The following is a 22,151-nucleotide window of genomic DNA, read 5'->3' as shown; positions in this document are numbered from 1 at the left end:
TGGGGAGCCGTTGCAGGGAGCAGAAGGGAAGCAGAAGTAAGCCCACATACGGCCAGCCATGCTCAGCAAGCTCCAGCTCGTTTGGCCAGGCAGTGGGAGGAGGAGGAGGGATAGGAGGAAGGGCTGGATAATGGAGGCTGTGGCAGAAAGGGGAGCATGTGTGGAGGTCGCCCACAGGCGATGCCTCCAGGCTGGCTGCCCGTGAGCTGTCCTGCTCTGTGGTGTGATGCAGAGGCACCCAGTCCTCTGTGACCGGGGGTGCTGCTTCCCTGGCATGGGCTGTGGCAGGTGGGAGCCCTGGGGTGGGGGTACCCAACCCAGCACACCTCAGTTGGGAACCCAGGTAGGGTGAGGAGGACTCTGAATCACGAGTCTCATTTCTAAGCCCAGTTGCGTGGCTTTGGGAAATCACTTCCCAGTCCGTGCCTCAGTTTCCCCTTCTGCCTTTGCATTTAGGCTCTGACCCCCCCGACTTCACACCAAGCTGGGGCTTTTCTCCCTGTCATGGAGGGGAATGGGAGGTGGCAGGGGCTGCCCTGTGTCCCCAGCGCAGCACTGGAGTCTGGGTCCCTGGGTTTTGGTGGGGCAAGGGAGGAAGAGGAGGAAGAAGCTGACGAGGCCAAAGAGCATTTGCAGAGGGCAGCTGCACCTGGCTGGTGACTCAGGGAAGTCAGGCACAGAGGGAAGGAGCGGCTTGGGGCCAAATGCAGAGCAGAGATGAATCCAGCACTGGAGGACGGAGCATTAGGTCAGAAGCCAGAAATGTTCCCACAACAGCCAGAGACCCTCCATGCCAGCTTCCCCTCTTTGCAAAGGCCCACTTAACCCATTGCACATGGTCTTTCAAGCCACAGAGCTGCCCGCCGGGCCGTGCAGTCAGCCCGCCGCACAGGTAGGGATGCTGCGGCAGGTGGGCAGCAGCGCACAGGTACGCGTGGGCAGGTCGTCGCGCCCCGGAGCACCAACACCCCCGCGGACACACCTGCACGGGCACCTCCGTGCGCAGCAGCCTCCGCTCTCTGCTCAGAGAAGTGCCCACGCTGCACTGCGCTGGGTGCTCTGGGCTCTTGCCTCACTGCAGGGGTGGCTTCGGGAGCACAAGCCGCCCGGGGCACTCCTCTGGGAGAAGCGCATGTTGGGACACACCAGCAGCGTGTCCCCACCGTCAGAGGCAGGGGTTCAGCGAGGCAGCCATTCCCCGAAAAAGTGAACAGCCTCGCGTCGACCCCAAAGACGGCAACAGACAACGAACCCCAGCCCGTTCGCCATAGACGCAACGTATTTCACAGCTCCCTGGCTCCAGCCTGCTGGAGACGCCGGGCACTGGCTCCAACCAGTACAGGTCGCACAGCACCCCGAAAGCAGCAGAAGGGCAGAGAGCTGCTCGCAGCCCTGGGCTTTGTCCCCTGACCAAAAGGGCAGGGCACGCACAGCCCCGGCACGTGACACCCCCCACCATGCAAGGCTGCTCCTTATGGAACATGCACTGAATTGGGGTGTCCTCAGCCAAGGCAGCCCAACCCGAGCAAATAGCAAAGTCTCAGCTCTGACTCCAAATCTCCCCATGGTTTTCTGGCACGGCCTGTTGAGTCATGTCCTGGCCTCCAGAGATGGACAGCAGCATCCACCTCTTCTCCCCACACGTCCAAGCTCAGCCACACAGGACATCAAGCTTCTGCTGTGGACATGACTCCCGTCCAGCCCTGGTCTCATGGTCGCTCTGTCCTCCACGTCTCTCACTTGGGGCAAACCACAGCGCCGGGAGCCCCCTCCGGCCTGCTGCCTCCACTGTGCCCCAGCCCTGCAGCTCTTCACGCCCCTGGAGCGAGACCGAATTTTGCTTGCTTTTGGCAAATGCCCCGCGCCTCTCTCCCGCCCCTGCATCAGTCAGGCTGCCCAGGCTGGTACCCAGCGAGCCATCGGGGAGAGCGACGAACGGCTCGCCGTTAGCCACATCCGCGCTCGGCAGGCTGCGCACAGCTCCTGTCGGTGTAGGGAAGACCATCCTGGAGAGAAAGCAAGCAGCCGTCACCCTAGGGACAGTCTCATAAACCATTTTAATAAGGCATTTTTCTCCCCCTCCCCACCATCCCAACTCAAGAAAACACTGTCTTGTTTAGTTGGCAGCAAATGATAAAGACCCCCAGGGAGCAGAGGAGTGGAAGAAAAGGGACATCTGTTTAGAGCATTTCTACTGCGTGGCTCTCCCAGGCTATTTCTATCTCTTCTTGTCAAAATTTATCAACTGCATAATTGTTTAAACAGCATTAAAGTGCTTGGAGCAAGAGCAACTGGAAATTGTCCTGCAGTTGCCTCTGGTACTGATGCTGACAGCTCGGGAGGGGACTGGGGAGAGAAGGGATCCATCAGGCATGGGAACCCTCTGACTCCTTTTCCGGCGGGGAGACACCACCCCGTCCTGCTAACGGGAGGAAAATAATCTCACTTTACTCTCAGTGCCCTTCCCTGCTTTCCAGACCCAAGACTCTCCTCCCTCTCCTCTCCTCCCCGCCTTGGCCTGCTGTTAGCACACATTTACACTGCTAAATTATTTACAGCAGACGCACCGGCTTGGGAAAACACAGCTAATGACAACGTCTTTCACGCCGAAGTACACTGGATCCTGCCCTGACCCCGCTGAGCCCTCAGCCGAGCCCTCACTGCCTGCCTGGGCCCTGCTGCGGCTCCCAGCCGCCGCCCGCAATTTCAGAGAGGGATGGAGAAACACTAGGAGCTGGGAAAAGATGAGGATTTGTTGCTGTCTGCCATTTCCTCTCCTTCCAGGCAGGAGGAATGGGGCTGCAGAGAGTTCCCACCACAGGGTCTTCTCATCCCCGGGGGGACTGCCTGGCCTGGGTCCCTGCAGGCACGGGCACGTGTGGCCGGTGACAGACAAGAGCTGTGCCCTGTGCTGGTGACAGTGGTGGAATTTCTTCTTCCAGCATCGTCTCGGAAGCAGGCTGTGATTTTCCTTAAGTGCCACAGCCGTGCGGAGCACTGGGTGGAGAAGGAAAAGCAGCATCCGCACGAGGACCATCGACCCCTTTGCCCTCTGCCCCACGGCTGTGGTGACAGGAGGTGGCAACATCCCGGCCGGTCCCTCCCCTCCCAGCACATTCGGAGCCGGGGACCCACCGCCGGCGAGCGGCAGGAAGCTCGCGCCAAATATTTTGACAAGGGGCACTTAGGAGCGGCCAAGCCGAAATCCTTCCTGGCGCAGAGGCCAGTGCAAACACGAGTGCCGTGCCGCCAGAGCGTGTCCCCTCCGCTCCCCCCGGCATGCACCGTCCCAGCCAGCGGGCAAGGAGACCTTGTCCTCCCAGCCCCCGGCATGCCCAAGTCCCAGCACGGGGAGCAGGGGCTGTGGGAAGCTGTTGAGACTGGACTTGGGCTTCTTTAGTTACGGGGCTGTTTTTGTCATGTTAAGGAGGAGAAACAAACCTCAGGAGAGCGGGAGGAGGCTGCACTGCCATCCGCCCAGGAAACGGGAAGCTGGCGTAGCACGCAGCCTTCGGCATTTGTACTAGGTGAGGAGGAGGAAGGTTTCCCAGAAAGTTGCCAAGCTCCAAAGACCTTTTTCCTCTTCTCTAGCCCATGAGCCTGTCCCCAGCCCCGCTGCCGGAGGGGTTGCACAGGGAGCCTTTGGGCTCATTTCACGCGTAGGTCCAAAGCTTTGGACCCCACTGGGTGCTTGGCAAGTGGGTTCTAGCACCTAAGAGCACACTCTCTCTGATGGATGCTCCATCCCTGGCTCTGGCTGGTCACCAGCGGCCCCAGGACTCCCCCACCTCCACCATGGGGAGTGGACTGGCGAGGGGGTGACCACCTTCTCTGCTTCTTGGTGGCCTCATGCCAGGCGACGCTCCTGCCGCGACTCAGGCGAAGAGCCTGCGTTTTCTACGAGCTTTCCATAGCACCCAGCCCGGCCAGAGCTCATCAGCTGGTGGGGTCAAGTGTTAAACCACAACACGGGGCTACGTCCCTGCAGGTGCCAGCCAGGACCTGCCACGGGACACGGGACGCCGCACGCGCTGGCCACCTCCTGGGCATGCTGTTCCCTCGGGCGGGGGCTCTGCAGGCCACAGCATCGCTGGGGCCGGGGCAGAGCCGCCGGTGCTGCCGTCCCGTGCCGCCGCACCTAATAAATGCCACGTGCCGCTCCGCTCGCCCCCGCTGCCACGCGCTCCTTGCCGCCCCTGGCTCCCCCCACGCGAAGGGGGGGTGCCGCAAAGATGGGAGAGGGGATATTTTTATTGTTTCTGACACCGGCTGCCCCAGATTATCATATTTTACGTAGCGAGCCAAAGAAGCATCACTCTGCTATGCTGCAGCTGGGCAGGCTGCCCAGCCCGGCAAGGGGAAGGGCGGGAGGAACGCAGCGGGGCGCGGGCGCGCGCGGGCGCGAGCGTGCGCACACGCAGGCCACGGGGCACCGCTTCATTCAGCCCTTCCCGCCGCGGCACGGCAGCGTGCATCCCGCCGGACGGGGCAGAAAGGTCGCCCGCTGCCTGCGAACGTGTTTGTTTTTCTAGCCCGGCTCCCAGTTCAATTAGGACTAATTGCATTTGGGAGCGTAGTGGGGTTTTTGGGTGGGTGGTTTTTGGCCTTCTCCTTAAAAAGTAGGGATGCCAATTTGCATATCGTTACCCAGCATGCCTTTCCAGCTCCCCGCTGGGCCAAGACCTGAAATCTGGGCACAGGCAGCAAAGTTCGTCTGTTGAGTTTTCCCAGCGGCGAACAAACAGCTCGGCATGGAAAGGAAGCAACTGGAGAGCATGCGTGCCTCGTGAAACAAAGCTGAATTTCGATGAACAAGGCACTCTCGAATAATAAGAAGTAATAATAATAATAAACCCAACAGCTTTGAGGTGCATCTCGCGACGCTGGAACATCAGCAGCCACATACATAAATTTACTAGCTCCATCCCTGCCATAGGTTTGGTCCAGGTTAATGCAGTCCTGTCCCAAGCGCTGCTTGGGCACAGCCTTGGGGCTGACCTTGTGTGGGGCTGTCCTCAAGGGGCAGGACGACATTTGGAGGGTGAGAGGGATGAATCGCAGGGGTGGGCACTGCTTCCTGCCAGCTGGCCCTGGTGCCTGGGAATGGTCGCAGTCATGATTAGCTTGCTGCTCTTGAAATAGCCTCAGTTTACATGGCCGCAGGAAGGGATTGGGTAAGTTCATAGGGGAAAAATCCATCATAAGGGCTTTTAAAAAAAAAAAACCCCAAGTCCTGCGTCACAGATCGCTGGACACGAGCAGGGAAATATCTCCACGTGCTGACCCCAAGCCTGTGCTTCTCCACCAGCATCTGCACCAGCGGCAGGAGCACTGGCCTGACTGGCAGCACGCTGCTCCGAGGCAGTCGTCCTTGCTGCCGGCTGCTGGAGCCATCTAAACTTCTGTTTTCCCAAGCCAGCATGTTGTCAGTGCCCTCCTGCAGTTTTTTGCACCAAACCAACATATGTAGGCAGCCGGGCAGACTGGCATTGCCTTCCGCCACCGTCTAGCCCATGTCCATCGTGGGATGCTCACGCCTGCCCTGGTGTTCCATTCCTCTCCTGGGGAGCTGGAGGTGCACGTCTTACACGGAGACGGTGTTACCTTCTTTGTTTTGCATGGGTGAAAAAGACAAAAAGTTGTAAAAACAATAAAAAAAAAAAAACAACCCAAACTGCAGTCCAGCCCTCCAGTTGCAGCTGGAGCCCAGCTGGGAGGAAAGGGACTTCTAAGGCAGAGAAAAGGGAGGCTCTGATTATTTATTAGTGGCCGACGTTTGATCGTTTGCTAATCAGGCCAGAGAACACACTCAGGCTCTCCCGGCCTCCCTGCTCACATGTGGTTCCTGTTGCTTTGCCCCTTCCCCCCTCCCTCTCTCTGGTTTTGCTTTGTTTGTTTTTCTGTTAATTTGGTTGTTTTTCCATGTCGTTTTCCGTCAAACCGCATGTTTTTTCCCCTTTCTCTCGCCAGCCACTGCAGTGACAGACATGGAGGAAGGAGGCCAGCTTGGAGCCGCTTGCCCTCTGCCAGTCCCTTTCCCACCACTGCCCGGGAGGCAGCGATGCCGTGGGGCAGGGCTGGGGCTGGCACTGGGCTACGAGCCTCTGTGCCACCACTGTGACGCGGAGGGCAACTCCACTGCCTGCATCCTGACCTGAGTCCCTCCTGCTGGAGGGGATTTTGCTGTACTTTCTCTCTCACGCAGGCCCCATCGCTGCGGGCATCCCAGCACCGCTGGCAGCATCGCCTGGGCATCCCCAAAGCCGGGCAGAGGGGCAAAAGGAGAGATGCAAGTGGGCAGAGCCACCAGGTCAGGATGGAGATAAGCAGGTCAGAAAGGGACGGAGGGATGGGAACGGAAGGACAGACGCCCGCCCTGGCTGCCTCCCTCCCTCCCCTCTTTGCACACAAGGCCTCCCCGCTCCCATGTGCGCTCTCCAGCTTCTGGCAGCCTTTCCGCCGCGCGTTTCCACTCCTCTCTGGCCCATTAGCAGTATTTTTATAACATTCTGTAATGCACGGAGCCGTGTGCCAAACCTCAAGAGTGCATTATTTCCCAATGTCTTTTTGTTATATCCATCCCTGGGCCCTCCAGCCGTGTGTTTCCAAACGCAGAGCTGTGGCTCGCGGGGACAGCCGGGAGCCCGACGCCACACTTCTGGTACCTGGAGCCTTCCCCTCCCTCCTGCCTGCTCCTGGTGCTCAGCTCCGGGATGTCCGGCGTGCAAAAAACCCCAGCCCCTGCCTGTGGCCTCGCTTGGGCATCTGCTGCTCTCCAGGCTGCAGGGCAGATGATCCCCCATTGGAGATAAATATAGAGAATTCTGGTTGCTCTCCTGTGCTTCGCCCCATGCTCAGCTGCCTGAAAAAAAGGAGATCAAGCAACACGTCGCTGCCTGAAGTCCCCTGGAAGAGGCTGCCCTGGAGAAGTGCCCCCTTCCCCTGGGCTGGTTTGTGCTCAGGATGATTCACGCCCTGGAGATGGGTGATCCGGGACCCTCAGGGATAAGCAAGTCTGTGGGGCCTCCCTCTCCTCCATCCCTGCTCATCCCATCCTGGATGCACGCTGCCCTCATTGTATATGCACCAGTGTCCCCACCTCTGCAGTGGACAAGACAGCTTAGTTACCCCATCTGCACTTCCCTGGGTGCTACTGGGCTCCTGGATGTGTCCCCCACGATGTGGACTTGGGTGTCAAATCCCACCCCAAGGACCAGCTGAGCTACCTGTGTCCTCCTGCCATGTGCCGAAGTGTATCAATGAGACACCTTCTTCATGCTTCTTTATGCAGCATCCTGGCCTCTCCAGCATGACATCCCCACCCCAGAAATCCTGGGGTCCTTCTGCAGCCACTGGCATGTCCCACTGGAGCTCCCAGCTCCTTCTGGGCCAGAGCCATTATGGGAAACACCACCAAGAGATCTGAAGGCTGATGCTGAAGCTCCCCCCATCCCTCCCAGCAGCTCCCCTTTCAGCACAATCTGATCCCCTTTAGCCATTTCCTAAGCCATGTTCCAACTCTCATACTAATCCACATTTTCTCTGGTTTAACTCATAATTTCCCATGTGGCATCATAGCAAATACTTCACTGAAGTCAAGACAGATTACATCGACCACATTTCTGGGCTTAGGAAATCAGTTCTCTTATCAAAGAGAGCTATCAGGTTAATCGGGTGTGATATATCCCTGGCAAGTCCCCCTTATATTTTTCTCCCATTTTCCGTTTGTCTCCATGTCTTTAATTGTTCCCCCTTCCAAGCCTGCCCTGCGGCTTCGCTGTGCTGTGGGGTCAGGCTGTCCGACTGGGATTTTTCCTCCTCTCAAGCAGAGCGGACACGTCACCTCTCCCCACAGCACTGGGCACCGCCAGTATCCTCTTGGCTGCTAATGAGCCTTGCTAATGAACAGGAGATGTCCTCACCTGGGGATGAGGTGCTCCCTAAGCCTTCAATGCATCATTTTCTTTGAAGGTACCTCTATGGTGGAGGACCGTCTCCAGGTTTTATCCTCCTTCCTCTCCCCCAGCCTGAGCTGCCCTTGCTCTCAGCATTGCCGCTTAGACCCGGCGGGGTTCATTCGGTACCGGGCTCTGCCGAGCTTACCTTTAACCTCCTGCGAAACTGGCAGCGTAGCCAGCTCCGCTCTTCTCTCCTTGTTTGCTCTGTATTTATATGGCTAACCCCTCTTTTCATTTCCCCTGCAAGGTCTTGCTCAGCTTGACTCCTGGCAGGTCTCCCTTTATGCCTGTGCGTGCCGACCCCCGCGATGGAGCTTGCTTTGCTCATCGACACTCTTTGTCAGTCCTGGCACTGCTCTGCTCCCCCCCCGCATCCCTCACCCCCGCCCCGCCCGGGGGGCACGCTCCCAGTACCATCCTTTATTTAACAAGATCCCCAGATCCGTGCAGCCCCCGGACCCTCACTCCTGCTGCTGTCATCTTTTTTGTTGCCTCAGTAAGAGGGGAAAATGCAGGCACAGGCCTGTTTTCATTTAACTTCCAGTCCAACTGAAATGAAACAAATCCAAGATCCCTCAAAATCCCAGGTTTGGGTGCCCAAAATCCCAGGTTTGGGATCCCTCAGATCCCAAGTGAAGGCTCCAATTACACTCAGCCACAGCAGGGATGCTGCCACAAGGCCAGGCTGCAAACCTCCCGCGAGCCAGCCATCTCCATCTATCCCTATCCCCATCTCCATCCCCATCCCCTCCTGGGATGCTCCCAAACCCACAAGCAGCCTGTGCACCTCCAGCGCAATCAATCGCGCCCCGTACAGGCAAGAAAGTTGGCGGGGGGGGGTACAGGCAGGGCCTGGGGGTGGCAGCACTGGGAAAAGAAACCTTGTGGAGAACATTGAATTAAAATCCAGGCAATTAAATTAATTACCACTAAAAGCATCTCACCTGATTAGTTCCTTGCATACTTAATTGCATTAACAAGACCGGGCATTTGCTTATTTACTTGTCACCCTCTCCGGTGGCCCCGGCGGTGTCTGACCGTGCTCCTCAGCTGTCTGGTGCTCATGGGGGCTGTGAGCTGCCAGCAAATGGGAACATGCAGTAATAGGAAACAGCAGGATTTGGGCTCTAACGCTGAGCAATTCCCAGGGGTCCCTGAGTGGATTGACAGGGATTACTATTAGCGAGGTGTTTAGCAGATGGAAGAGCCATTGCAAAGTCACAGCGATGCCACAGCTGCAGAGGAGGTGGTTGGAAGTTGCAGCCCCTTCCCCAGTCCCCTCGTTTCCTCCAGATCTGGGTTGCAGCCCCCTCTGCACTGGCATGGCCTGGGACCTCTCCCCAGATGGGACCTGGCGAGCACATACCCAAGCAGAGGAGCCACACAGCCGCCTCCTGCTGCTGCTGCTGCTGCTGCCTGTGCTGCACCCAGCTCCTGCCTTCCCTGCCTCCGAAATACCCGTGAGCACCTCTTCACCCGACAGCGTGGCTGAGAGGCCCCTGGCTGATCTGCTGCTGCCTTTTTGCCTGCCGTGCTCCCAGTCCCAACACCTACTCGCTGCTGTAGCCCCTGCCCTACGTTGACTGCTCCCCCCTTGTCTGCTTCTCATGTTGCTTTTCAGTTTCTTCCGGCACCCCTTGCCTTTGGAGCATGTGCCAGCAGACCCTAAACCATGACTTGGACACCGTGCCACATCCCCAAAACTTGGTTTTCTTCAGTCTGACCTACAGGTGCACCGAGCCCCTCCTGCCTGATTTGCAGGGCTTACGCCGGCCACGGCTGGTCCTCCTGTGACCCTCTGCCCCTGGACCACAGTCTAGGATGCAAATGCCACCCCGGCTCTGATGAAAGGTGTGGAAGGTGAGACAAAGAGCAGAGGAAGGCTTTGGCGTGTCCTCCAAGCCTGGAGTCATATGGCCACCTACACGACGCATCCCCAGCTGGGCCGGCTCCCTCGCAGCATCCGCAGCCAGCCATGTCGGCTGGTGCGCCCAGACACCCACCGCTGACGCTTGCAGATTCCGTACCGCAAAATACACAGTTGCTGTCAGCTGTACAAACAGAGCAGCCCACCGAACACGCAGCTGCTGTCAGCCCGCAGCTTTGTGTGACATACAGCGCAACTCTTATCTCCCGCACAGAGACCCGTGAATCAGCGCATCTCGCACTTAAGATATGCAAAATCCTGGGATTTTTCTGTCCTCCAACACGCCTGTACACAGGGGCCCTACAAGCACACAGCAACCGCCAGCACCTTTTGGGGGCTCCTCTGAAACAACCGTGTTGCAGTAACCCCAGCCAGTACTTCTTCCCAGCTGCAACCCCCTCTAACAGCTCAGCCCCAACTCTTTCCACCTGCACAGATAGTGGTCATGGCACTGGGCTGGATGGAGAAACAACATCCCTTCCCAAATTATTCTTGGGGCATCATTTAATCTACCGGCTTTGATGCGAAGTTTGGGGCAGGGAGGGCTGATTCCAGCATTCTGGGGAGCTCCTACGGTGGGGTGCAGCAGGCGACTGTATGTATAGAGAGTACAGAGGCTGGCACGGTCTGTGAGGGGTCAATATGGGAGCAGAGAGCATGGCTTTGTCCCCCCCGCGATGTCACACGCCGGGTACTCACTTCCCACCCTCAGGCAGGTCTGGTATTCAAGGTGCCAGGAGGAGCCCTCGTAGCAGGAGTACCGGCCGCTCTGCGTCAGGTCGACATTCTTCAGGATCAGGTAGGAACCGTTGAGGTGGGACTCATCGATGTCGGTGCCATTGGCTGTCCAGGTCACGGCCGCATCCCAGTCCATGGAGCCACACTTCATGGTCACATCTGCACCTACCCGCTCATACTGGATGTGGCTGTCTGTGAGGAGGAAGAGAGGAAAACCAGGTGAGCTCAGAGGCCCATGGGCAGGGCTGCCTTGGAAACAGCATCTTACCATCACTTGTATAGGAAGCGGGGGAAGGACTGGGGCACAGACTGACAGTGTGTTGGTGGCCAGGGAAGCCTAAGTTCTCTTCCTGGCTCTGATAACGTTTTATTTTAACCTCAGAGTGAATCCGCTGGCAAGGACCAGGAGATAAGGACTCATGGACCACCTCTGTCTCACAAGATGCCTTCCTCTGACCTTTACTTAGAGGAGACATGTCAGGGCTGCACCAGCCAAATGCCCCACAGCACAGGCAGGTGCCCACACCAGCCAGTCATTGCCACCCTTGTATCTACGTGGCTTGTTGCAGGATGTAAACCAAGTGCACACATCGGAAATTCCTAGCAGAACGGTGACAGAGCCCCAGGACTTGTCACCAGCAAACTCGAGTTACTTACTAGCAGAGGTGGGAAGCAGGTAGCAGTGCCCAGGAAATCAGATGGGAAGACTGCAACCTAACCATGCCGTGCTTCGGAAAGGGGCAGCTGCTTGCTACATGCTATGCTGTTTGTGTCCCTGCTTGGCTTTTCTTCTCTCCCTGCAATAACATGATGCCTTGCTGAGCTGTTTGACTTAACATCTTGCAAGTGGGGCAATACAGCTCATTGGGCACCAGCTGCCTAATTGAATTTTCTCAGGTTTCTGGACAGGAGCTCGAGCTGACGTTCATTAATGATCCTTAGCAATTGAATCTTTCCTGTGTTGCTACACTGGCTGTGCTGAGCTGTGTGTGGCAAGGATAAAACCGTGTGTGTGTGCATGACACGGGGTGAAGCAGGACAGGCGGGTGAGCAGGGGATGAGGTTCCTTCAAGGCTTCATCAAGCCTCTGTGCACAGACGAGCGTGCTTCAGTTCTCAAAATACTCCCGGGTTTCAAAAACACATTTGACAAGGTGCCTGCCAAGGAAACCAAGCAGCCCTGACACACGAGGAAAGTCCTTGGAAAGATTTATAGCAGGTAAAGGTCAGGAGACCAAAGGTGAGAACAAGCCATTGGAGGTGGCAGTAGAAGACGTCACCAGTGAAGTTCAGCAGAGATCAGCGCTGGATCAGAGCTGCCCAACACCCTCATAACTCACAGGGAAAAGGGCTCGAGGCAGTGAGGAGAGACAGTGTGCTGCTGAGGCTGCCAGGGCAGCCAAATTACATCTGGGTGCAAAAGCGTTGCAGAAGGACATCACACTACAGACCCACCATGCAGTTAACACCGTGTCGATAAAAGCACAGGGGTCCACACAGGGAAAATGAAGCCTTGCTTCCCCTATGCACTCACAGCTCCAATGAGCTGCAGCCTCCATGGAAACATATCTTGCAGTCATCATGCTCACCTCCCCAAAAATAGCAGCTCAGTGGTGACCAAAACCATGAACTCAACGCTAGGAATTGTTCAGAAAGGGACTGAGAACAAAACGGAAAGCGCTGTACCCTGAAAGCCACACACAAATCTGTCCCTGTGCCATCAGGAGTACAGCTCATCTGAAAACAGAGCAGGGAAAGGAAAGGGGAATAGCAAAGGCTGGAAACAGCCCCCGCACAAGGATGGCTTAGCAGACTTGATCCCTTCATCTGTAAAAGGAGACAACTGAGCAGAGACGTGATGGACACCTAAGCAATGATGAGTGACACGGAAAGGACGAATAGAGAAGGACCGCTTCCTCTTTCACCGCTTCCTCTTTCTCCTAATAAAATAAGGTGCAGCAAATGAAAACAAGCAAAAGAAAGTGCTTTTTTGCACAAAGTGTGATTAAATTACAGACAACCATGTCCGACAGATGCTGTGGATGTCAACATTTGGGGGAAAACGGTGATTAAATGAATCCATAGCAGAAGATACCACCCAGGGCGGTAAAACCCTGAGCTGCCCAGTGAGCCCGGGGAGGATGCAGGCAGCTGGTGGTGGGGAGGGAGGAGAGAAGCACCCCTGTGCTTGTCCTGCTCTTTCTGCTCTCTCTAGACATCAGCTCCTAGGTCCTGTTGATAGGTGGGACTACATGGGCATGATCCAGCCATTCCTTGCGTGAAAGCCCACAGCCTGAGCCCATCTGCAAAGGAGAGGACCCCAGGGTGAAGCCGGCCCTGGAGGAGTCCCTTGGCAGCTCTAAGTCCTCCTGCAGATGGTTTGTCAGGACACCTACTTCTGACAGGGAAATAGCAACTTTGGGGATGCTGTTTCCCTGCTGGGAAAGGGGGTGATAAGAAAAGACAGGTAAAAAATGGGTTGTAGTGAGTAAGAAAGATGCTGGTGAGATGCCCCAGGATCATCTCAGACATTAGCCAAGGATGGGGACCTTTGAGAAACTGCGCTGATCAGACAAGGGTGTTTCAAGTGTCTTGGAAAAGCTTAGAGCATATACTGACAGGCAGAAAGAGAGGAGAACATCTAAGCTGAGGCATCTGTGTGAGGAGTGGTAGCTGGAATGGGCCCAGATAAACAGGCAGATAGACAGAATTGTGGAAGAAGATAGATGGGTGAATGGATGGATGAATGAATGTGTGTGATCACAGACAGATGGACAGCCGCCTGGATGGGCACAGATGGGATGGAGGGAAGTGTGTGAAGATGAAAGGATGGATGACTGTGCAAGTGGATGGATGGATGGATGGATAGATAGATGGGCATATATAGGGATGCAGAAGCGTGTAGAGGATGGAGGGATAAGCATATAAGCAGCTGGCTGGCTGCATATGTGGACAGCGGGATGGGTGGACAGATGGGTGCATGGGTGGAGGGAGGGATGGAAGGACCAATGAATCATAGTGGTGTTGGGTGGATGGTTGGCTGTCTGAATGGCTGTGGAGGTGGATGGATGGATGGATGGATGGATGGATGGATGGATGGATGGATGGATGGATGGATGGATGGATGGATAGATGACTAAGCAGATGCGTGGATGGACAGATACAGAAAACAGAGATAAAGTAAGAGTCTCAGCACCTCACTCAAGTTCCCCTCTAATTTCCTCTATTGCATAAGGTAAAGACATTTGCTCTTTCCCTTTCCTGCTGGCTCACAAAAGGCTCCTGGCCTTACACTTGGGGATCTGCTTGGCAGAGACACTGGAGATGCTGCAACACCCACCAGCCTTGCATGGAGAAAGGCTCAGTGCAGCAATGGGCCCACAGAGCTGCCTGCCTTGCCTGTCTCCTCCCTGCCCGGTGCCTAGACCCAGGGAAGGTTTGAGAGTGGGGGAAAGCTCTGGGGTGACCAGCTCTGCTTCTCAGGACTGTGGCTGAGATCTTGTCTGGTGGCAGCAGGACTGAGCTAGGAAGGGGGAAAGGCACCTTGAATTATTTCCTATTTGTCCTTAAATACAGTGCAAACACATTGGCATTCATCCAGAAGGGCTGAGGGAGCCATTCCTGGAAGACAGGTCTTTGAAAGCAATGCTCCTTTCCAAGGCAATGATTTAAGGCCCCTGACGAAGGAGAAACCCAAGGCACAGCTTCAGAGGAGGTGTTTCTCCCAGCCGTGTTTGCTGAGGCTGTTACTGGAGCTGAGACAGGTCCCAACATCCCTCCTGCCCTGTGTCAGGTGTGGGAGTCCCACCCAACTACAATGTCGTGCAAACATGTGGCAGCCCCTTTGGGAAGGGGGCACCATGGGGACAGCCCCTTGTCCCAACACCGGAGCAGTCCAGTCTTGTGCTGCAGACACCATTTCTGCTTTAGGATGGGGATGGGCAAGGCTGACCAGAGCTTTTAATGGGAGCCTCCACTTTCCACAGGCTGGGTATGGGCAGGACACCCCCCCAGCCCACCCACGAAGGGAGGGAGGTTTGTGCACTCTCCTGGTCATCACATCACTAGTAACACATGGGATCAATGACCAAGATGGCGGTGCCTGCGGTGCAGGGCCAGTCCTGCTGGATGGACATTGACTGGTGACATGAGCAGAATGAGGACCAACAGCCAGGGGCTGCAGCTCAGGAGGTTCAAGCTGGATATGGAGGAAAATTTTACTCCAGGAGGGTGGTGGCACCGCTGGGACAGGTACCCACAGAGGGGAGTGATTTCCATCTTCGGAGGTTGTCAGGGCTCTTGACAAAGCCATGGCTGATCTGGTCTGCTGTTGAGGATAGCTCTTTTCTGAGTGGGACACTGGACTAGACACCTCCGAAGATCCCTTCCCACCAACACTGCTGTGATCATTGGCTAGAAGGGATACTTAGAGATGCTGCCCTGTCCCTACACCACCCTGCTTCTCCAAAGGGTGAAGGAGACGTGATGGAAAGGTTGTGAACCTGCAACCCAACCAGTACCATGTCTCTGAGCATCCAACCCCACCAAGTGCCACACTCTCTGCTGCTGCACAGCACACCAGCCAGGCACAGCACGGCTTATGACATGAAGTCCTGGAGCTAGAGAGGAGACATGGTGATGGCTTAACAAGGGCAGAAATTACAGCTTTACCCGCAGCCCTGCAAAGCTGCAGAGGAGGGAAAATGGGAGTCACCCGTGGGACTGACACACACAGCTCCCAGCAGTGGACCTGAGGCAGCTTGGTGAAATGAGCTGCGAGCTGCCCTCCTAGAGATGACAGATGATAACTCGATGGCGCAACTGCAATGCAACAGCGACCAACGGGACAGGAGTCCAACTGAGGGACACAGAGGGAAGATGAGACGAAGCAGCTGAGACACAGGGCCCACAGGAACATGTTTGATGCTTCCCAAACCCACCCTGCTCAGCTGGAGCTCCTCAACAGAAACATCATCCTCATTTTCCTTCTTAATGAATATTGACCTGCCTCAAGACTGCAAGGGCAAGAACACAGGGAAATCCTGCAAACTCGAGGGCTGCCGTGGCATGCACCATGCTGGGAAGGAGCAAAACTCCTCTTGAGACCCTCCACCTCCCCTGGCTGCTCTCCCTCTGCTCCCACTGCGGCTCCCACTCTGCCAGCACGGGCAAGTGTGCTGCTGGGCACTGCCCTACGCAACATGCATGGAGCCGTGCCATAGATGTGGCCCTGGGGGTCTGTGCCCAGATGCTCGAGGGGTCTTTTGAACAGTGAGCAGAGGAAGATGGTAAGATGGTTTGCATTCCCGGCACCGCAGCCCCTCAATGGGGCTCTTTGTGACAGGGTCTGTTGGGAGCAAAACTCCAGCATGTACTCGTGGGGGCCAAAACTGTCCTCGCTGTCACAGTGATTTGCAGGTGGATGGGGCCAACTGTTCCCCCTGGAGCCCCCTGACCAAATGCACCGCTGGGTTGTGGCTAGTGTAAGCAGAGCAAGAGCAAAAGGAAGGCACCGAAGCTTTTCTGGGGACAGACACAAGCACTCTTCTCTGCAGGATGCACAGCCTCTGGCTCTGCCCCTCTTTTGCAGATGGGGAAACTGAGGCAGCGAGAAAGAACATGTCCCCACTTACCCTGACAGGTCATGGAGCGCTGCTGCAGTGGGATGGAGAATTACATATATGCCGTCAGACACGGGGGCCTTCACATCACCCCCATTAGACTTCATAGGTCCCTCCCAGAGCTAAGCAGCCAGCCAGCCTACTATCTCAGCAGCTAATTAGCTCTCTGTGTATGTATTCATAATTTATACATTTAATATTTACACAGTGCCAGGGCTATGCCGAGAGCTTTCCAAGCAGATAAACCGGCGAGGTCTTGCACCCTGCAACTTCCCACGGTAAGTGAAATTAATAAGCCCACAGGAGATGAGCGGGGAGCCTCAGAGGGTGGGGACGGCGAGGGGAAACAGCCCATCCAGCGTGGGGAGGGAAGGAGGGTAGCACTGATCCCCACCTTGGCTGGACACGGCTGCAAGCGCCTCTGCTCAGCTCTGTCCCAGGCTGTCCTGCCTCCTTGCAGCAGTGACTCATGTGCCGGTGCCTGGGGAAGAGGTGGCTTGGCCATCTCCATCATCCTTCCTGCATGGAGGAGGACGTTCCTGACCACTGGGTCTGGGTCTCAGAGCAGTGGCACAATTCTGTGGCTTCTCTCCTGCTCGTGCACCCGTGCTGGCCAGTATGGGCATCACTGACCATGCCCAAGGGATGCTTGTGGTCTTGCTCCCATCTGCAGCTTCACAGCACTGAGGTCTGTCCTTCTTGAGACGAAACAGCCCCTGGTCCTGTAGAAGGTTTCCCGACACCAGCTTCCTGCAGCACACCCCATCTTTGATCTCCTCACATCTATTCCCTCTGATGCCGCCTAGTCTTTGCACAGCTTTTGCTGCCAGCAGAAACCTTCCCTTCAAGGAGAAGGAATTTCATGCTTAAGGAGGCAGTTCTTCCACGAGTGATTTAAAACTAGATACATCTTTGTAAGGAAACAGGCGTAATTAAGTGTCATTGATGTAGCCAAAGATATGGACCGTTCCAAGTTAATTTTCTCCATTAATGAAGAACTGCAGCAAGGAGTGCTCACGTTTGTTTGCTCTACTTTGGTAAATCCCCAGAGTCAGCAGCTTTGCTCTCTTGACAAGAAAAAATAATTAGCAAGAAACTTTAATTAAGAGATAACAGGTGGGTGCTAAAGGACTTGTACTCAACCACTCCACGCCAGCCTGGAAGCAGACCTTGGGTTACTTCAGGGGTGCTGTAAAGGAGGCACTTTTCCCCTCCAACGTGCTCAGCTCAGGGCAAGCTCCAGGGCAGAAGAGCCTCTTCTCTTGGCTTGGATGTGACCACAAAACGTCCCGTGAGGGGTAGCAAAGCCCTGCTGCCCCCGAGGAAGCTCTCATCCAGCTTTGCAGCAGCCTGACCTCCCACCATTGCTCTGCAGCTGAGTGCACCTCCCTCTGCAGCCATACCCCAGACACAGATAGGGATGTCCATCGCAGGGTGAAAAGGGCCTTCGTGGCCCTTTTAGCCACTCAGCTGCAGGAGGCTGATGCTTCTTCCATGAAATTTAATGCAGTATCTACTGGGACATTCTGAGGATGAAGGCACGCTTTTGCAATCAAATATGCCATTGTCACAAATGCTAATCCACGCCACAGGCTCCCTCCTGGACCCAATGGTCCAGCGGTGGGGAGGTGTGATGCCTGCTCTGCTACCGGCTTGGCATGCTGTCCCTGGGACTGAGCTCCAGGTGGCACAGCTGGGATGGTGGCACAGTCAGAATGGTGGCACTTGCACGGCTTGTGCATGGGCCTCAAGAAGGCTATGCAGTGGCAGGACATAAGCACCCTCCTGGGGAGAAAATGCAGTTCTAAAGCCAGTGGGAAACCACAGAACAGAAACCCACTGCTGGGAGCAGAAGCAACACAAACTCGCAGCAGAAGCGAGGGCCAAGTCCTTGCTGCAGCACTGGCTCAGCCTCAAGGGATGCGGCAGCTCCCTGTGCTTTGTGGGCTGTGGTCCCATGCTGAGCCCTGGCTGGGAGACATGGCAGCAGGATAGGGGAAGCTGCCTTAGCAGACGAGTAACTTCAGCATCATTTTTCTGCTTATATCACACTGTTAGACTGGCTGAACCAACGGCTTTGACCCTCACCAAGGCAGAGCATGCCCTCCTGTGCCAGGACAAGACTCTATGTCCGTGTCTCCTACTGGTCTTGATGCATTTTTGGCAGCCCCGTGTTGGGATGGAGCCTCTCTCGCAGTTCTTTAGACCTGCCAAACCACATCAGCCTGGAGCATCACGCTGGCAGTGCTCCTCACTGCAAGCCAGAAAGGCTCCATGTCAGAGGCAGACTTGTTTCCCCACGTGCCATCACACTCAGCTCTTGTTGGGAGCAGCAGGGGCTGTACAGCAGCGTGCTGCCCCAACACCAACTTGTCCCCAGCCATGGAGGACAAACAAACCTGGGAACAGCAACGAAGTCCATCCTGCCTTGGTAACAGGGTCTCTCCAGACATGCATGGGTAGAAGACCCCAAAGAGGCTGCCCTTTTCCATGACTTTGGGGCAGGACTGAACACTGCCAGAAGGTGCTAATGCTGGTGTGTACCCATCTGCAATGGTTGCATACCTCGTCTTGTGTTGCCATGTGCCGGACCGGGAGAATATGTGCCTCTGCTGCTACTTCTGCTTTTCTGTCTCACCTGCTCTGCAGCAGGGAGGTCTGCATGCTGTTGGGTTGGTGATCTTGGCTTTTTTCCCCAGGAGACTTTGCTCTTGCATCCCAGGAGGGGACCTGAGTTCATGTGTTGACCTGTTTTCCAGCAGGAGACCTTGGTGAGACCTTCACTTGGATGTTCTAGCTCTTCTGGTCCAAAAATGCCTGTGTGCTGGGACTCCAAGTGCTTTCCTGGCCAGGACAGGCTTGGCTCTGACACCATTTTCATCCCAAGGCAAAGGGAAGGCTGGATGCCCTTGCCCACTTGTCTCCCTTGCAAAATCAATTTGAGATGACCCGTCTTGAGGAAGAGCAGTTGCCTGGTGAAGCAGCAACTCCTCCACCCCCCTGCATCTAGATTGTGGCTGCTCCAGCACGTGGGGTGGGATGATATGGAGGAGAAGGTGTTGGAGGACCAGAGGGAGACGAGTGGCACTAACAGGAACCAGCACACAGCAGAAAAATCCCACCGATATCCTCCAAGCCAGGCTCACTTGTGCCTTCGCCCTTGGCTGCCAGGTGACTGGTGTTAGCACCGCAGCTGAATTAAAGGCTTGTTTCCTGGTCCTGCGTTTTCATGCAGACAGGGCAAATAACTCTAGGCCACAAAAGAGTGCTTAGATCAGGCTTTTCAATGCCATTTAAGGAGAAATCAATACAATTCGGAATTAGGTGCCCAAATCACAGCCGTAAACACAAGAAGAGCTCACTGTGGTCCAGCAACAGCGTGAAGACGTCTGTATTTACCCAGCTTTGGGGAGGGGGCCAGCGCTGGATAGAGACATCGGGGCACCTCACACCCCGCTGACCGCAGCCTGCCTTTTAAGCCCGGTGCACAGCGTACACTTCCCCACCACTGTTTGCCAAGGCCCATGTGCCCATCCTCAAACAACAGCCTTCCTCCGCACGAATACACCAGGGGCAACCGCTACTTGTTCACTTAACAACGCGGCTCCTGCTTCACCCCACTCAAGGCTGCAGATTAGCATCAGGCGTTGTGCAATATTTTTTTTATTAGCACAGAATTATGGAAGTCAGAGGCATAAAAGACCTGTTGGGTCCCACTCAGTCCATCCTCCTTCTGCCAAGACAGTATTGGTCCCTGCAGCATATTTACTATTTCTCCAGTCTAATTTTACATACTGTACAATCTGTGCAGTGCCAAGTTACGATCCCTGTGTGAGAAGCAGAGCTCTCAATTTCCAGGCTCTTGGGTGTGTAAAATCACAACCGCGATGTTAAATTAACTTTTTTTTCCCTTGCATTTAATCATTTAATAGCTCTAAAATTCAGCCCCTCAGGCTCTTTCTGTCTGTCTGTTGGCTTGGGTTTTGCCTGCTGTAGGCCAGTGGCTTGTCGCTTACAGACGTAACGCTCACACCCCTGGGTGGATCGGCAGCAGCTGGGCTTGAATCTGGGACCACTGCAACTAAACACATGAACTTCTGTGGCCCAAGGATGGAAAAACTCCTCTGCTTTCTTAACCACAGGTATGGGAGGTTCATCCTCCTCCGTGTGACCCAGCCCTGGCAAGGAGGAGGTACAGGGTCCAGGACTCAAAGGCATTGCCCAGGCTAGATTTAGAAATCAAAGCCAGAGTGCAACCTGCAGCACTGAGACACAGGGCAGCTCTGAAATATTCCCAGTGATGTCCTGTGCCCAGAATCTCTCAACAGAAACACCAATACCTTTTCCTCCACCCCTACATCCATCGGAGGTTAGACCCCAGGACTTGTTTCTTCCCAAGAAAGAGCCTTCTTCCCCCTGCACCAACACCAAGACTTTTCTTTATGCATGTGGCTATGGGATAACAGAAGAACTGAGCTGCTGCCAGCCCACCATGGCGAACAGAGGGTGGGAAGAATAGGTGCTGACAAAATGGGAAGCATATTCCCAAGTAATTTTTTTTTTGACTCAGCCACCATCACTCACTTCTCCAAGTAACACTTGCACTTCTGGAGCCTGGTGATGACTTCAAGGTAATATTAATAATAAGACAAGCATCTACTCTGCCCATCAGGGGCTGTATTAACAATTAAGCCAAGGTCTCAGGATATGCCTCAGCAATAACAAAATACTACATTTGTATTTCATGCCTTTCACTCCAAAGGATCCTCAAGCAAAGCCAAGCCTGAAAACGATCACCAGCGTGTGCTGAGCTGTGGCACAGCTGTGGAGCTGTAGCCTGACAGTCACACAGAGCATCTGCTGGGTGCAAACACCTCTGGGGTGAAAGATGGCAACATATCAAACCCATGGCACACCGGAAAGCACGTTATTTCTACCAGAGACATCAAGATAAATCCCTGAGTATAGCTAAAGAAGCATGGCAGACCATGACAGGACCCTGGCACAGAGCTCCCAGATCTGAAGCAGAGCTTGGGAGCAGGCTCCAGCCGGGGAATGAGTGAGGCTGGGTTTCTGGTTATGCGCTGGAAGGTGTATCTGGGGCATAGATGACATGGCTGCAGTATCGTCGTCCCCAAATGGCTTCTGCTCAGCTCACGAAGCACGTCTACAAGACAGCAGGAGGCTGCACACACATGATGCTTTGGGGCATACGGGCAGAGGCTTTGCCTGCCTTGTGCAGAAGCACACACATATCCCTACAAAGCACAGGGTAGAAGCTCACACAGCGATCATACCACCTCTGAAGAGAAAGCCTTAGGATGAGGACAGTAAGCTGGGAGCTTCCAGCTGGTCTCCCATTCCCAGCAGCAGCACAGAGTGCTTTCAGGGGAGGGCGCATGCAGCTCCTCAGAGGGATGTTAACTAAGCCATCTCCTGCCTGGTCCTGCTCCATCGCTGGTGCCTTGAAGAACCGGTGTCCAGCACCCGTTCCAAAAGCTCTGAAGAAGATGCCCTTCACCCAGCAGCTGGGCATTTCCAAGCAGCCCTCATCGGCTGGCTGGTGGCAGAGGCCCCCGGGTTCATCATGCAGAGCCCGTAACAACCGCCCCGTAGTTTCTCTTTGACGCTGGCTGCCTGTTTCTGGAAACACCTCCTCCTCCACGGAGCCCTTCCTGCTCGTCAACCCACCGCTATTCCCTCTCGCTGCCGCTTTTATTGCCACCCATTTGACTGAACTCTCGAAAGCAGAGAGCAGCGCTGCCCTCAGGGTCTGCGCAACGGGAGCTCAGCCCACCTTCCAGACCACCTCCCAACCTCCAGTGACTGATGCTGCTGTTTCTGAGAGCCCTCAAGTTGGTGGGCTTTTTTTTCTTCCCTGTGTTGGGGATGATGTGCAAATGTTAGT

At 55.3% G+C, this 22,151-nt stretch overlaps 1 protein-coding gene across 1 annotated transcript in view; it reads right to left on the bottom strand.

The window, feature by feature from the left end:
- The window catches only part of CNTFR (ciliary neurotrophic factor receptor), a gene marked incomplete at both ends in the record, with an annotated part of 85,733 nt that overhangs the window by 46,952 nt on the left and 16,630 nt on the right, over positions 1–22,151 (bottom strand). Inside the window, one exon of the mRNA XM_082013680.1 lies at positions 10,585–10,815. Coding sequence (XP_081869806.1) covers positions 10,585–10,815 — 231 coding nt within the window. The remainder of the gene's footprint in view (positions 1–10,584; positions 10,816–22,151) is intronic.

Source organism: Phaethon aethereus, assembly GCF_964289735.1.
Source record: "Phaethon aethereus genome assembly, chromosome: Z".
Taxonomy (NCBI): domain Eukaryota; kingdom Metazoa; phylum Chordata; class Aves; order Phaethontiformes; family Phaethontidae; genus Phaethon; species Phaethon aethereus.
The sequence above is the reverse complement of the archived record's forward strand: the minus strand, read 5'-3'. Positions and strand labels throughout refer to the sequence as shown.